The sequence below is a fragment of the Peromyscus eremicus genome, chromosome 15 (assembly GCF_949786415.1).
Source record: "Peromyscus eremicus chromosome 15, PerEre_H2_v1, whole genome shotgun sequence".
Taxonomy (NCBI): domain Eukaryota; kingdom Metazoa; phylum Chordata; class Mammalia; order Rodentia; family Cricetidae; genus Peromyscus; species Peromyscus eremicus.
The window spans coordinates 24,837,233-24,855,074 of NC_081431.1; the positions used below are offsets into that span (position 1 = coordinate 24,837,233).

General features: G+C 42.6%; 1 protein-coding gene across 1 annotated transcript; it reads right to left on the bottom strand.

The window, feature by feature from the left end:
- Positions 1-16,841: 16,841 nt before the first annotated feature.
- Positions 16,842-17,216, bottom strand: LOC131925741 (large ribosomal subunit protein eL33-like). The gene has a single exon (XM_059281094.1). The coding sequence runs from the start codon at positions 17,172-17,174 to the stop codon at positions 16,842-16,844; it is 333 nt and encodes a 110-aa protein (XP_059137077.1). The 5' UTR covers positions 17,175-17,216.
- Positions 17,217-17,842: the final 626 nt, after the last annotated feature.

The following is a 17,842-nucleotide window of genomic DNA, read 5'->3' on the forward strand; positions in this document are numbered from 1 at the left end:
AGATACACATACGTACATACCTACATATATACTCAGGCACACACACATAAAATGGAGTAAATAACCACTTTCCCTGGAAATCATATGATAGAGGGAGAGCTGACCCCACAGGCTGTTTTTGATGCATATGTATGCACAGGCATATGCACACATGCAACTAAATAAACGCATAAAATTAAAAAAAAACTATTTAATTTTGGTAAGTACTGAACCAAATTGATAATACTAAAATGTAATTTTTTATTTTTAATTTTGGAAAAATGTTTGTGATGTTGCAGAAATAACCTGGTTCAAAAAAATCCACAGTTGGGAGATTTGCATGCTACTCTGTTTTATCAGATTGGATTGCTTTAATCAAGTGATGTTATTTTGACAATAGTTATATGTTTATGAGAAGTGAATGAAATGGCACGATAGTAATGATGAACAGCCATTTGTGAGAGCATATCAGTTAGGTGGCAGACACTATTTTCCGGAGTTCAGATCATATTTAATGTACTGAGATTCAGTGTCTCATGAAACAGCCAATTTCCTACAGTTTAGGAAGGATACTGGTACCTTAAAACAAACAAACAAACAAAAAACCCCAATAATCTGAATGCTAAATTCCAAGGAAAGGTAGGAGGGACATCTTATGGGACTTCACGAGCTCAGACTAGAGATTCTGTGTGTTGAAATCAGCAAGTCTCATAGTAGACCACACAGCAGAATCAGTTCAGAGAGCTTGCTAGAATATTGCTGCCGTGCCCTGCTTTGGGGTACTGACTAGGCCTGTGTGAGATCTGAGACTGCATGTCTACCATGCTCACGGGTACAGCTGCTGCTCGCCTGGAACCACACTTGGAACTGTTGAACTCCTGTTCTAAGTGCAATACTGGTTGTGGACTGGAGAAGCAGAAATAGTACCGATCACAAGCAAGCCAGGACCCCTAACATTTGAGACTACAGTAACAACCATTCAAACAGGTTTTTTGTTTTTGTTTTTAAATCCAGTGTCTCCCTTTCATGTAACCTTCTGAGGCGTGTTCTGGATAGTCAAATCAGCACATGTCTAAACTTTGTCCTTTATGACCTTCTGTTCCCTGTAGTGTGTGCACACACATTTCTACATACATGAATGTGTCTGCATGTGTGCACTAGAGGGTTTATGCATGTGTGCCTGTACATGTGATTGTTGCATTTTTGTGTACATGTGTTTGTCTACATGTGCATGTGTGTGTTATCTATGTGTGTAGGCAGGTGAAAAAGCATGTGTTCCTGTGAGTGTGCCTGTGTGTGTGTGTGTGTGTGTGTGTGTGTGTGTGTGTGTGCAGGTGGGTCAATATGGAATTTTGTATGTCTATGTGTGCCCCGTGGGAATGGCATGCTAAAAATGACATTTATTTCAGAGGCTATGCTTAAAAATATATTTTAGCTGGATACGGTGGAGTATACCAGTAATCACAGCACACAGGATGCTGAGGAAGGAGCATGGTAAGTTCAAGGCCACCCTAGGCTGCATAGTGAGATACTGTCTCAAAAACTAAACCCCAGGTACACATACGTATTTAAAGGAATATTTGAGTGTAAGAGGAAAAAAGAACAAATATGGTCCAAAGAATTATCATACTTGACAAATGTCCTAGTCCAGTGATCATTTAAATATAAACTAAAAATTCTTATTACACAAAATTTCGAGACAAATAATGCTTAGCACATGTTTGGAAATCATCCCAGACAGAATCTCACCGCACTGTGGTTTCTGACGTAAGGCGCAGTGTGACTCAGGCATTCTGGGCCTTACTTGACCTAAGCTGAGGAATTACTCCCCCCACCTTGAGCAAAGCCAATGGCATCATGACATTGCTCACCAGTAGCTGTTTTTCCCTACGAGGAAATGGAAACATCGAGTTTCACACATCCGGAGTAAAAGCCATGTAATGTTACGTCTGGTTGGTATGGGAAGATTCTTCTCTTCATTAATACATTGTTTTAGTTTTATTAGATTAATTGTATTTATATGATTTAATCATATTTGATAATCCTAAGAAGGACAATTTTGTTTTTACCATGATACCTAAGGGATCATTTCTACACTCAGGAAATAACAAGTATTTAACTTTCCTTCCTAATCACTCTAGTGTCCTAAGGGACTTGTATTTTTTAATCTTTTTCCCTTGACGTTTATTTTTCTTATGTGCCTTTCTTCTGCTCGTTTGAGGTGACCACAGCCCTTCAGATTCCACCAAATACAGGCATTTGTTTATTGTACACCAGGTACTTGTCACATTCCATGTGCTGTGCTCGTAGGTCAAAGCCCAACTGGATGTTTTCACCTCGATGTCTTACGGCTGTTTGAGTCTCCAGATGTCCCAAGTCCCACTTATCACTCTCTTCCTAGACTGTCAACAGCAGAAAGAAATGCTGGCTGAAATGAACAGGTAACGCAAGTGTACCACCAGGATACTTGAGTTTATGAGACGTGAGAATAGCAGTGCAGCCAGGTCTCACCCCAGGCCAGGACCTGGGGCCGGCAGGCTGCAAGGACCCTCCCTCGTTCTTCTCTTGTTTAGGCTCTTAGCTGGCTGCCACTTCCGTCTGTATTCCTGCCTTGAGTTGTCAGTCTCTGTCCTGTGCTCCGGTGTCTTCCTCCTCCCATCTGCTTCCCCATCTGCTGGTGGGACAGGACCACCCACTGTGCCATCCTCCCCTTCCTCATCGTCAGCATGCACTCATAAGTCACCCTCATCTTAGACTTTAAATGCCCGAAAACTTTATTGATTTGTGTTTCCTATTATCATGTGTGAAGCATATGTGGGAGGGGTTCGTGTATGTCAGGGGTGGATCTCAGAAGACAACGTCCCCCATACATATATGGGTTCTTGGAATTAAACTCAGGTCCTCAAGTTTATGCGACAAATGGCTTTACCTGTGGAGCCATCTCCTTAAATATATTTTTAAAGATTTATTATTTATTATTTTTAATTATGTCTATGTGTGTGGTATGTGCAGGTGTCCATAGAGGACAGAGGGCTTGAATCCCGCCAGAGCTGGAGTGAGAGGCAGTTGTGAGCTGCCTGAGCCTGGGAGCCAAACCTTTATCCTCTGTAAGAGCAGTACCCACTCCTAACCACTGAGCCATCTCTCTGGCCCCTTAAATGCATTTGAAGTGTAGCCCCTGAAGCCTGTACTTACTGCAGCTTAGTGTGCACAGTTAGAATCTGTTGCTTCTCAGTGTGGTTGCCCTGACTTCAGGCTCCACTCTACCAACACAGTGGAAGCTCTCTCCTGATTAGTTTCCCCTGGATCTGAAGCACTTTGATGGCTTTTGACAGTTAGGCCGTGTTTTCCAAAGTCACAGAAGCCAGGAATGATGGTACGTGTCTGTAATCCCAGCTCTTAGGAGGCAGACATGGGAGGATTGTAAATTCTAGGCTACCCTTGGCAGCACAATGAGACCCTGTATGGGGGGTGGGGAGAGAAAGAAAGAAAAAGAAAAGCAATTACCTGGTATGTTGACTGAAAATACAGATTCCCTGGCTACTGTTCTGGAGATGTTTAATTAGCAAACTTGTAGTAAAGCCTGCTAATTTGTGCTTTTTAAAATCTTTACTACCTTTATTTTAGTGTGTGTGTGAGAGAAGAGTGTGAGTGAGCACACATGTGCTACAGCATGCCTGTGAGGATCAGAGAACATCTTTCAGGCATTTTGTTCCCATTATGTGGGTTCTGGGGACTGAGCACAGGTCCTCAGGCAGCAAGCACCATTACTGCAACCAACATCTTTCCCTGCTGAGCCAGTCCTGCTTTGTGTTTCAAATTAACATCTCATTTGCTTACAGTGTTTGCCACACTTTTCATATGCTCTGCCCACTCCTCTGAGCTCTACCTTGGGTATCGTAGTATCTGCTGAGAATATTTCCTCCATTTTCATTATTTGGGACACAGCTATCATTTGAGAATTTCCCCATGAACCAGGTGTTTGCAGACCTGTGGTTCCCCAGGCTGACTCAGCTATTAGTCTTCTTTGATGCCCCAACAAGTCTTATGTCCACACTTGATAACATTTCCCTACTCATTTCCACTATACATGAGAGCTCTAAGAGCAGTGATTATATCTTGCTTATTTTACAGCTAAAGGATAACATTTACAATCAAAATGCTATGTGATTTCTTGGAGAACTGTAGAGAAATGAGAACTCATATTCACTGCTAGTGGGAATGTCAGCTAGTAAGACGTTACTGAAATCAGTGTGGCATTTACTAAAAAATAAAAATTGCTGGGTGATGGTGGCGCCCACCTTAAATCTCAGCGCTCTGAGAACAGAGACAGATGGATCTCTGTGAGTTCAAGGCCAGCCTGGTCTACAGAGCAAGTCCCAGGACAGCCAGGGCAGTTAGGCAGAGAAACCCTGTCTCAAAAAAACAAAAAAATTAAAATGACCCTTATATTGATAGACTCTGTATCCTACCACAGAGATACTTGCACATCTGTATTCATTGCTACATTATATTCTTGATGGTAAGGAAATGGAACCAGCCTAGATGTCCATCAATAAATAAATGTATAGTGAAAATGTGAAATTTAAACAAATGGAATTTTACCTAGCTGTAAGGAAAAATGAAGTTATGAAATATGCAGGAAATTGGACAGATCTGGAAAATACTATATTAAGTGAGAGGATCCAAACTCAGAAAGACAAAAATCACATGGTCTCTGTCATATGCAGATGCTTTGATGTTTGCATATATGTAAATAAGGGACATGAGAATGTGAATAAATATGACACTAGGTAGGAGACCACAAGAGGGGAACAAGTGGTGTGGAGGAGGAGGAAGGAGTAAAAGGATACATGTGATGTGAAAACAAGGCCGCAGGGGAGGTGAGTCCAGGGTGTGTGGAGGAGAAAGCGTCAGGGAGAAACAGCCCAAGTTAAAACTGCTGGGCAGGGGTGGTGCACACCCTTAGCCCCAGCACTCTGGGGGCAGAGTCAGGTGTAGCTCTGAGTCTGAGACTTTTATTAGAAAAAAAATAATTAGAAAGAAATGCTGTAGTAAAACCTCATGCTTTTTATGTTCATAAATAAATGAGAGAATAAATAAAATCAGTAAATAAAAGAGCCTCCTTTGCTTCTGAACAAGTCTTGAGCCTCCTGAGAAACCTGGTCCGGCCATGGAATCAAATGGCTTCTATTACTGCTACTGTTGTACCCCTTTCGAGAAACCCCCAGAGACCATCAAGGAGCCGGTTTCTGATGCAAGCACATAAGGGTCCTTTTATTCAGGTTCAACCTGGGCCACCACACAGCAGATGGAAGGAAATGTGTCAGAGAGTTTTTATAGGGAAAAACCACAAGCTGGGAATTGGCAACTTGGGATTGGGTAGAAGGGGCAAGGTGATTTTTTTTTAAACTATTGGTCTAGACTTTGGGCGTGAAACCACATTTGAAACTATTGGGTTAGACTTTTGGAGGACCACAACCTGCTGAACAGGATTATCTGGACTGCTCAGCAGGATTATCTAGATATCTCCAAGGGCCATAAACCACAGACAGTATGTCTGCAGGAGGATACTGCTCTGTATCAGTGTGAGTTGTCATGGCACATTCCTGAGGTCCTTCCTGAAACTGAGTACAGCAGGTGGTCTGAGATGGTGACCCTTTCCCTAAGATAGAGCCTGTAAAGTTAAGTCTAGACCTTCACACTAGAGCAGCTGAAGAACACAGCTTGGGTGCAGTAGCTACAAGCTTTCTAAGTATTACAGAATTGGCGAGACTGCCTGCTGCAGACATGGCATGCTGACTACGGGCTCACCAACAGTCTAAGTGAACACACTTTCTGCCGAAGCAGAAGAGAGAAGATGTTTAGATGTCACCTTGGCTGGAGGAAAGCTATGCAGATAGCTAGGAAGCGTCGTTTCTGGGAATATCTGTGAGGGTGTCCCTGGGAGAGATTGGCATTGTGTCAGTGCACTCAATGGGGAAGGTCCGTCCTTGGTGTGGGTGTGGGTGGACTGTAACCAGCTAGGGGCCTGGGCAGAACAACAAAGCAGAGGAGAGGTGAGTTTGCTGTCCCTCCTGGAGCTGGGACAACTTTCTCCAGCCCTCGGACACTAGAATTCAAGTTCTCTGGCACTAGCAAGTCTCCCTGAGCTTGGACCAGTCAGTTTGTATTAGTCAGGGTTCTCTAGAGTCACAGAGTATTCCATATTTCTCCAAGCAAATGCATTGGTAGGTCTATCACAGAAATACCCCAGTCCCTGGTATCAACTTGTCTTAGTCATTGTTCTATTGCTGTGAAGAGACACCATGACCATGATGACTCTTATAAAGGAAGGCATTTAATTGGGGCTGGCTTACAGTTTCAGAGTTTAGTCCATTGTCATCATGGCAGGAAGCATGGTGGCATGAAGACAGACATGATGCCGGAGAAGTAGCTGAAAGTTCTACATCTGGATCCACAAACAGCAGGAAGAGAGGGAGCCACTGGCCTAGCCTGGGCTTCTGAAATCCCAGAAGCCTACCCCCAGGGACACACTTCCTCCAACAAGGTCATACCTCTTAATCCCTGTCAAGTAGGGCTACTCCCTAATGACTAAGAATTCAAATATATGAGCCTATGGGGGCCATTCCTATTTAAACCAGCACTATGAACTTCAATAGTTCAATTTCAAAGTCAAGTCTAAATACCTAGGTGAGGAGTTTTGTTGAGGATTTTGGCAATATCTTATAGCCAATAGCTGCATGAATAGGCCAAGGGGAACTCATTACTTGGATAAAAATCTCGGTAGTAGGTGATTATTAATTCACAAAGGATATTTTACAATTAATGGAGGTATGGATCTGTGTGAGCCAATTGCTTGTCAGTGTGTTTGTTTAATATCTGGAATAAAGTTGTAAAGATTAAGTCAGAGTCCATTTCTATTTATTGAACACATTTCACAGTCAGATTCATTACTCATGTTTCATGTTCTAGGAACATGACTATGACCTGGTTAATCTTCACTGATAACCTTGACTGGATTTAGACTTATCTAGGAGATTGATAGGTGTGTTTGTAAGGGCATTTCCAGAGAGGATTAATTGCTAGGGAGAATATCCCACGGTCTGGGAGCCCGGATATACTAGAAGGGGGAAAGGAGAAAGCCAGCTGACTATATCAACAATCCCCTCCTCCCTCTGTCTCCTGGCCTACCAATGATGGGAGTGGTGCTGCTGTACTATGCCCAGCCCACCATGCTCTGTCCACTCCACCCTGTTCACTCTACCCTGCCCTGCCTACGTGTCCTGTCTACTCTGCCCTACCCTGTCTACCCTGCCCCACCCACCATGCCCTTTCCACCATGCCCTGTCCACCATGCCCTGTCCACCATGCCCTGTCCACCATGCCCTTTCCACCATGCCTTGTCCACCGTGCCCTGAGTTCATAAGCTTTTCTTGTTCTTGAACCATTCCACCTTAAATCTTTCTGAAGGTTTTCTTTTAACTAGCTTGAAACAACACCCTCTTTATAAAAAATATAATTTAGTCAAATATTAACTATGGCAATTGTGACCTTTGTTAGAACAATCCAGATAAACACTGAGAAGCCCGTGAGTGGTAAAAGGCAGGTTTGCCTGACCACACTGGACAGGCAGCAGAACTGAAAGGCCATCCCGAAACAGCCAGATCACGTGACTCCTGCCTAGGGCTTTGTATGATGAGTGGATGTTTTTCCTATCCAAAGACATTGTTCATAATAGGAAGAGTATCAGTTTTTAAAGAAAATACTCTCAGATGGGCACAGTGGTTAGGTTTATAATCCTAGCACTCAGGAGGCTAAGACAGGAAGAGTGTCATGAATTCAAATCCAGAACCAGCCTGGGCTACATAGTGAGTTCAGTGCCAACCTAAGCTAGGGTGAGAACCTATCCCAAAAAATAAAAAATAAAAGTAAGAAAATATTCTCGATGGGATAATTAAGATCCTAGAGACCAAAGATAAGCTTTGAACAAGAAGCCAGCAAAATTTCAGTCATTTTAAAACATGTTTTGGATAGTAGCCACAGATTGCAAAACCACTGTAATTTTGAGAACTATGTTTTATAGCTCTATAGAGAATTAGTTTAGTTAGCTTTTGTTTGGAGGAAACAGTTCAGCGGGCCTTTGGATTATGAAAAGACAGATCCATAGGCTAGTGTATCGATGTGGCAAAGACCAAATTACTTCTGGAAGCTGTGGAAGTTCAGTGGTAGGGCCTTGCCTGGCATGCATGACACCTTGGGTTCTGTTCCCACCACACACGGGCACACACACAAATACAGGATTCTGTTACTTTCGAACAGAGAATGTTAAGTGATTTTCTGATTATTTTCCTTGTGGGGGCCCCCAAAGTCATGGCACAGAGATTATTTTATTTATTTAGATAACTAACCTCTGATGCTCTCAGAAACAACAGAAACCCACTTGGGTACAGCTGGGGTTCGCGTTGTATTTTATACAGTTTTGAACTCAGGACTGGTACTCACGTCCATTTGAGAACGGTAACTTCTAGGACTGAGTCAGATCAGATCCTCCCCATGACTACCAAATGGGGCTCAGAGTCCAGGCAGTATGGTTAACTAATCTCTACCCTCTCAGCTTTTCTGCCCCCAGGCTCTGTTCTTGTCCTTCCCTGGCTCCAAACTCCCAGATCTGAGAGGTTCCTTGGCCATTGTGAAATTTTAGTCCCAAATGCTGGAGAAGGAAGAGCTTTTCAGGGTTTGCTCAAGCATTGAGGGAAATGACTCAGGCTTTGGCAGTGGTGGCCCCTTCTGCCCAGTCTGTGTCAGCTCCTGCGGGGATGGATCCTCCTCTTCTTGGAGTGAAAATGATGGAGGAGGGTGGGTACTCCATTCTCAGTTCAGCACCCCTCCCGCTGATGATCAGCCAATGATTTCTCACTGAGTTCACTCCAAAAAACGAGGACAGGCCCAGACTAAAAAGAATAATTACCCTGCCCAACCCTGCACCCCCATGGGTTCAAAGGTTAAAGAAACAAAACAAACATTAAATATCGTTATTGGTATGGTTGCTCCTTGCAAAGTGCGTGTCCTGATTATTGAAGTATTTGATCTTTCCTAGGCTCATCTTCTATAAATTATGTTCTAGCTCTTCCCATAAAGAAGGGGAAGCATGACCTCAAATTAAAATTCTTATTTGTTCCAAGTTTGGTCTGAGGGAAATCTATCCTACTAGCAGCAATAATCTTTAAACAGACTGTGATGGTGAATGTCTGTAACTTCAGCATCTGGGAGGCAGAGACAGGAGGAGCACTCAAGTCTGAGGTCAGTTGAAGGTCAGTCTGAGAGATACAGCAAGTTCTAAGATACCCATGGTTACATAACAGACCATGTCTCACCACTTATACACACACACACACACACACACACACACACACACACAGGTGGGATGGGGAGGGATAGAGAGAAAAGAGGGAATGAGGCAATATGCTAGATGTGTTCAGTCTGTCTTTCTTTATCTTGGCGGCAATCTAAAATAGATCCAAATGTTAAACATGTAAACTTTTCTCTGGGGTGGTAACAATTTGAAATATTTCTGAAGGTGAATTTTTTTTCCTGTGCTTTTACAAACTTTCTAAAAAAAAAAAAAAGCCCCAGGTTGTCATCGTTATTGTCAATACCAGCATCGTCTGGGTTTTTGAGGTCAGAGGTCAGATCTCACTCTGTAGCCCAGGCTAGCATGGAACTTGGGGTTAGTCTTCTGCTTCAGCCAGCCTCCAAGTTGCTGAGATTACAAGCATGAGCCATGACTTAGGGCTTCCAAATTTCAATTTTTGAGAGTAATAGTACATGGACAATATGTCACACTAGAAACCCAGCAGATGCTCAGGAAATCTGAGTTCCCTGTGATCTCCAATGAAAAGTTAGGTTTTTTTTTCTAATTTCCAGCAGAGAGAGAAAAAAAAAAAAAAAAAGCTGAAGTGAAATACTCCAGAGGGATAGGCGTCTGTGACAGACCCAAGCAACTTATATAGTCAAGTGTTCTCAAGCCAGTGGCTGCTGTTCTGAGGATTCAAGCTTTTGAGCACCCTTAATCTTCATACACCAGAGCAGCGCCAATGGTGGGAAGTCCTTCCTCCCAGACTGCTATAAAATCACTCATGCATTTAAGAAAAAGCAGTTGTTTACAAGCGTGAGGCAAAGACCGAAAGCAAACAACACATTTCAGAGCATTTACTCTGAGAAACCGCTGCACTGCTGACTGAGCCTGGAGCCTGTGGTGTTCTTACCAGGTGTGTGCCCCCACCTCTCCTTCTACTGGTGTGCCCCCACCTCTCATTCTACTGGTGTCCCCCCCCCCCCCACTCTTGCAGGACTCACGGTGCAGAACACAAGCTTCCCAGCTGGAGGGTGCTGGCTTATTTGGGTGGAAAGTAAGAAACATGTTTCAGCAAAAATATAAAAGTTTATCAGAGAGAAACGGGCGACCTTTATGTTCTGGAAAGCTATGCTTTAAAAGCTGAAGGCAAGCTAAATATATTCCCGGATTTAGACATGTGTGAGAGGATTCTTTGCAGCAAGCTTGCTTTCAAGAAACACTGAGGGAAGTGCTTTAGGCTGAGGGAAGTGGCCCAGATGGCGTTTTAAGTCCATAGGAAGAAAATCCAGAGCCCCAGAAATGGTAACTCTGTGTGTAAATAAGACTGAGAAATGCATTTTCAACCCTTCATTTCTATTTACTTACTTTTGAGACACAATTGCATGTATCTTAGGCCCACTGTAAACTCACTGTGTAGCTATGCATGACCTTGACCTTCCTGATCCCCCTAGGCCTACTTCCTGGGTGCTGGGATTAGAGTGAGCACCTCCACATTCAGTGTGTGCAGTGCTAGGGATTATCTCTGAAGCTCAGGGAGAGGAAATGGTACAGACAAATAGAGTGTTCTTCCTCCACATTCAGACTCCACATAAAACTGGTTTGCCCAAGCCTGGTCCAACCCTATAGTCACTAAATGATTACTGACTATTTGTCAATAGGATGCTGGAGTGCCAGGTGTTTGTTTTAGATGTAGGTTTATTTTAGAATTCTCTGGTTTCTTTTCCTGTAAGCATCATGCCATTTATTTCTCATCTCTTACCTCTTCTTTCTCCTCCTCCCTCACACCCCCCATCCCATGTGTTTGTGTGTAGGTAAGAAGTCACCCTTGGATGTCCTTCCTCAGGCACCATTCACTTGGAATTTTGAGGTAGGGTCTCTCACTGTGACCTGGGTGTTAGAATTCCTAGCCACTCATCCATCTACATGACTGTGCATGCTCTGTCCAGTAGCCAGGCAGGATGCTTAGTCATCCTAGGGCCTTAGGTCCTAATCTGTACGCTGCATGATCACGTGATTACATAATCTATGCACATGTGTGGCGTAGCTACGTAAGCCCATATGCACATGTGTGTGGGGTACCTATAAAAGCGGGTCCCCCCTATTCCTCCCCTCTCTTCCTGCACGGTCATTCCACAGGCCTATGCACACCCCTTTTATTTCTTTCCCTAACAAACTCTTATAGTGGGTTTTGTTGTGCTGCATGGCTTCTCTCACACGGTAAACAGAGCCGCTTAATAAATAACACTGGGGCTTGATGATTAGGCCAGGCTGGTTGGCCACTGATCCCCAGGATCTGCCTGTCTCTACCGCCTCAGGGCTGGATACAGGCCTGCATCACCAAGGCTGGAACAGCAAGTTCTTTAATCTCCCCAGCACCCACACTGGCGCTTCTTGAGAGAAATCATGACATCATGGAATCACTTCAGAGGCCCTTTAGCTTTGTTAGGAAAGTTATGAATTAGACTCAATGTCTCATAACATGTGTCTAAGAAATAATAGATGCATATCATTTAAGCCAATTCTGGAATAAAATAAACCTGTTTTTTTGAAAACCTCAAAAGTATTTTTCTGTGCTTAACAAGTGGCAAGTCAATATAGTTAATGATGAAACTCTGGAACCCTTCCCATCTCACAGCAGTAAATTACATTTAGGACACGCTTACTGGTAATTTCTAGATGAATTGTGTAGAGATTGAGCGATGAAATACTATCAATTAATTATTAGAAAGTGGTATTTTCTGTTTCCCCTTTGATCTCAGCTTTCATGATGAGGAAAAGCTTGAGAACATTCTCTACTGTCTCCTGCTAACAAGGGTGACCTTTCTCATGTACCTGTGCCCTCCACCAACTGCTATGTGAGAAGCTGCCTTTGTGTGTTTATATTCATTAGTAACTTAGGAGGAAGTTACTGCCTCTGTCTGTTAAATTGTGGCCTCCAGTTCCTTTTTAAGGTCAATAAAAAATAATTTAAAAACACTTATTTAAATAACAGTGGTCATCTATGAATGAAAAAAAGAGAAATAAAAAAGAAATGATAGCACATGACTGCTCCTAGGTATGGTGGAATAGAAAGTTTATTATAGATATGTGGGAGAGCATAGTCAGAGGCAGGGATATCTGGGAGAGGTCAGAGTGGACATGACCAGGCTGAGCTGGGCCATGTGGAGAGAGAGGGAGGGAGTGGGGCGTGGGGGACCTGGTACAGCAGCCAGGAGGCCAAATGTACAAAAGAGGCGGGAAACCAAAATGTCTGGATGATATAGGGAAGAGCCTCTGGGGGAAGGGCAGCCCAGCCCCTGGCCTGGAGAGTTCAGGGTAGGGGGCCAGGTATGCCAGCCATACCCTGTAATAACAGGTAGGGACTGAGGGATACTGGGAGAACCTGGCTGCCAGGTCCGCTTTCATATGTTAAATAGGCACCTCAGCCATTTGTCCCAGATTTGAAACTTAGTCTATAAACAAAATGTCACAATTTTAGTGATTGCAGTAGAACCAAATCCAACCTGACACTAATAGGGCAGTTTCTAGCCAGAAAAGGAAAACAAAACAACACCCCCCCCCCGAAAAAAACAAACAAACAAACAAACAAAATTAAAAGAAACACTGGAATTCATAAAAACAGATTAAGAGTGAAATTCCTCGTGTTGTAATTTAATGAGGGTTCCGGTTAAAGGAAGAAAGTTGAGATGTTAACTCCCCATCCCACCTCCACTGCACCTTTCCTTCTCTATCTGGGGACAGGAAGTAGCTCAGGCCATCCTTCAAGCTTCCATCCTCCTGCCTACGATGTGACATCTGTTTGGTTTGTACCTCCCTTTCAATGAAAGGATTTAATCTTTTTTGTTGGATTCAATCTATTCTGTTTATAGTTTAGCATGCATTTATTTTACTTGCTGGTAATACAGTGCAACGAAATTTCTTTCTCTTTCAAAACAAGAATCTGGACAGCCTTACGGTTGAGAAAGCCTTGTCAGAAATGACTTCAGTGAGGTGTTGGGAAAGGTCTGGGCTCACAGACAAAGCAGCTCCCAAGTTGTCTTTTCTAGAGCTTGTTGGCTGGAGATGAGCTCAGCTGGGTCAGGGTGTGGTTTGTAAATATCAAGTCAGGTTTTCAAAAAGACATACTGTTCCTCTCAGTCCCCAGGGGAAGACAGAGGGAGGGGTAGAATGTGGAAAATGATCTGTAAATACTCTCTTTTAAAGTACTTAGAATTTCTAGTCTGTAAGGAAAGAAACTGAAGTGTCCATACAAATCCTTATCTGCGGTAGGCTCATAGGGTTTTCCCTCCTTTCTTTCTTCCCTCTCCTGCTTCTTTTTTATATATTTAAAATTCTATGTTTATAATGCATATGTGATAAAAAGAAATATCTAAGGCCTGACGTGGTGATGCATGCCTGTAATCTTAGTACTTGAGGCAGGAGGATCGCCCCAAATTCACGGTCAGCTTGGTCTACCCAGTAAGTTACAGAACAGCCATGACTATATACTGAGACTTTGTCTCAAACCTACCCCCTGCAAAAATAAATCTGAGAAAAGCAAAGCAAAACAAAACAAACAAACCCCCCTCCCAAAAAAATCTTCTACTTAGGGACTTGGGGATGGCTTAGATGATAAAATTCTTGCCTTGCAAGCATGAAGACCTGAGTTCAATCCCCAGAACTCAGACAAAAAGCAAGGTATGGGGATAGAAGGTTGGCTCAGTAGTTAAGAGCATTTGCTGCTCTTGCAGGGGTTTGGGGTCCTATCCTCTCATGGCAGCTCACAACCAGTTTTAACACTCATTCCTGAGGCTCACTCACCGTCTTCTGGACTCTGGGTACCAAGTACACACATGATACACATACATATAGACAAAACACATCAAAGCAAAAATAACTTTAAGAGGAGGAGGAGATACAGCCAGCATGATGGTGTAGTCTTGGAATCATAGCATTGGGAAAGTGGAGACAGGAGGATCTCTGGGGCTCATTGGCCAGCCAGTCTAGCCTGATTGGTGAGTTCCAGGTCCATGCGAGAAACCCTGCCTCAAAAAGAGATGGGAGGTGGTCCTGAGGATGACACCTGAGGTTGTCCTCTGACCTCTGCATGAATGAACATTCATACACCAGTAGCAGGATTGGATCATAGGCACTTTATCATGATCATTTGAAGAAAAAACATAGGCACAGATACAGTAATTGGGTGGATGATGGGAATGTCATTCTGTATGCTGTGAATGTATGTTGCTCTGGTTGGTTGATAAATAAAGCTGTTTGGCAGAATGAGGTTAGGTGGGACATTCCAACTAGAGAGAGAGGAAGGAGAAGACAGAACAGAGGAGACATTGCTAGCCACTGCCAGGAGAAGAAGAACAGAGGAGACATTGCTAGCCACTGCCAGGAGAAGAAGAACAGAGGAGACATTGCTAGCTGCTGCCAGGAGAAGCAAGATGTAAGGTACCAGTAAGCCACAAGCCACGTGGCAAAGTAGAGATTTATAGACATGGGTTAATTTAAGATGTAAGAGCTAGCTAGCGAGAAGCTTGAACCACTAGGCCATATAATTTGAAAATAATATAAGCCTCTGTGTGTTTATTTGGGTCTGAGTGGCTACAGGACCAGGCAGGACACAAGAAAACTTCCAGCTACAGGTAGATGTGGTTGTGGTGGGGTCTGTGAAAGCTCTGTTCTGATCATTTCTCAATGAAAGGAAGAACAAGACTCTGTTAAGAGTCAGTATGTGGGAAATAATAGGAGTCTCAGGAAAAAAATAGAAATCACCTAAGAGAATGGTAGGATGAGTGGACTAGAGTACTTGCAATGGTTATGGATTTAATTTTAAATGATATTTGTTTATTTATGTAGTTGGATTTTTTTCTTTGGGCTGCTAGCTCACAAATAATGACACAGAAACTTATTAATTATGAAAGCTTGGCCTTAGCTTCGGCTTGTTTTTTAACTAGTTCTTATAACTTAAATTAACCCATTTCTATTAATCTACATTCTGTCAAATACTGCTCATCCTGCTTCCTCCCTGTCTCCTCACATCTCATTCACACACCTAGATTCTGCTTCCTACTTTTCTCTCTGCTGGGAAGTCCTGCCTATACTTCCTGCTTAGCTATTGGCCATTCAGCTTTTTATTACACCAATCACAGAAATATACCTTCACACAGTGTACAAATATCCAACATTTCTCCCTTTTTGTCTAAATAAAAAGGAAAAATTTTAACTCTAACATAGTAAAACTATACAATAAGAACAATTATCAGGTAAAAATTACATTTACAATGTCCAGTCTATCTGTTTCTGGCAAACTTAGAGAAAATATTCTATTATCTAACCTATCTTGGTGAGTTCAAAGTTTTGTACCTAATTTACTTTTTATCCTAACTTGTATTACCACCTCAAAACTATCTTTTTAGACCTCAAAACATTTTCTCATATAAACAACTTAAGCTTTTATGTCTCTCAACCCTATATATTTTACACCTCTTTTGTGAGTTTCTTTTCTGAATTTGGTAACAGGAAAAACTGTAAAACTTTAACTATCTCATCTTCAACCTTATCAGAGACCTGAGAAGGATATAGTATTACCTGATTAAACAGGCAGTGAAGAGCAAGCAACTTTCAAAACTAAGAAACGACAGAGACACCTGGTTGCCTGGACAGTCACCCCAAGGTTTCTCTGCAACGATGCAGCATCCATTTTCAGCCTACAGGCCTAGAATATCTGACAGACTTATCAGTGAAGCAGGAATTTTGAAAGACTGTCCCACCTTGTCTTGGCAAAGTTCAGCAGTTGCCTTCTTTTGTGTCCTGCTTGTCCAGTTTGGACAGCATACTGTCGGCAGTTGAGGCAAGGGCAGTTTCTTGCCCAGTGGCTAACTTTGCCACAATAAAAAGCAAACCCCATTATTGGTGAAATTATTAAGGCCATTCCACATAGTTAAAAGGGAGGTTTATTTTGTGGGGTAACTTACAAGTGAAGGGATAGGTTAGGGTCTGGACAAGGTGTAGCACAGTCTGGCGGTGTTCTCTGGAGAGCTCTGCTTGGCCTACCTCCAGCATCCAGGGTCCAGGAACCAAGAGAGCCCGTGCATCCAGATCTTGGGTCTTCAGTGTCCTCTCTTGGCCCTGCCTTGTAGGTGTGACAGTTACCAAAGCCTCAATGGGGGTTGGAACTTCTAGATGAAAGCTGGAATGGCTACCCACTACACCCCATATGGAGGTTCTTCAATACTCATCATCCTTTTCATGTATCATGACCTATCACACTATCATGAAAAGCCTTATGATATTAAAACATTTTAAATGCCATATTCTGTAGGTCTTTGAAGTATTTGAAGACCACCTGTCTGTCTAAAATATGTGTTTGATCTTGAAAACATACCTAACATGACTACAAGTTTGATTACTATAAATGACTAATTAATAACCTGTATTTCTTTTCTTTTCTTTCTTTCTTTTTTTTTTTTTTTTTACAAGAGCACAAATCCACTTTATTTATTTACTTTTCATTAGTTTAAATCCGAGAAGGGTACAGCATCACACGGATTCTGTGTCCAATGGCCTTTGCAGGAAGGTTGCTTCGGAATTTGGCATGAACCATGCCACTGTTTTCATGGGCCTGAGTTGCTTTTCCCCAGATCGCTCTGGTTTTGTTTGGTTTGCCTCCAGGTGTCACTGTGTTGTTTTTTGCTTTATACACATAAGCACATCTCTTGCCCAAGTAGAATTCAGTTTCATCTTGAGCATAAACAACATCAATTTTAAGAAGAGCTGTGTGCTCTCTCTGGTTCCGGAGACCTCGCTTATAGCCAGCAAAAATGGCCTTGCACCAAAGCCTTCCAGACATATTTGCCTTTTAGAAGTCCTGTTCCTAGCAGGCCTCCACCGGCGCCAAAATGGCAGAAAGACTAACCTGTATTTCTTAATTATCCTGAATAGTTTGTAATAATAACTTTCAAGGACTAGAAATCTACATTACATTGTTAAATGAGCTGCATAGGTACAATACTTTAAACAAGAGTAGAAACATATACAGTATAACAAAAACAACCTTAAATTTGTGTCAATATACAAAAATCCATAACAATGTATTTGAGACTAGTGGTTGTCCAAAAGAGGACTCAACAATCCACCTTTTTATCCCATAATTTTTATACTATATCTCCTCCTTTTCCCTTCAGAAAGAGATCTCTGAATCCAATCTCCTTTGTTTAGCTTTTTTTTTTTGACCATTACCAATACCAACTTGTAACCAATCCCCCTAAACAACAACAAACATCCTAACCCACTGAATGACCAAAACCCACCCACCCCATCTCTTGGGAATGTGGGCATCACATTCTCTAGACTGCTTCCTATTGTCTGGGAGCAACGGCATCTTTAGGGGACCCTGAGAAAATTGGGATAATGGTCAAGTCCTGGGAGAGTTCACTGTATTATTTTTGTTTAGTCTCTGTGTGATGGAGAAATGTCTTATCTGAAGCCCTGGCTAGAGTAGTCTGTGAGGCTGGACCA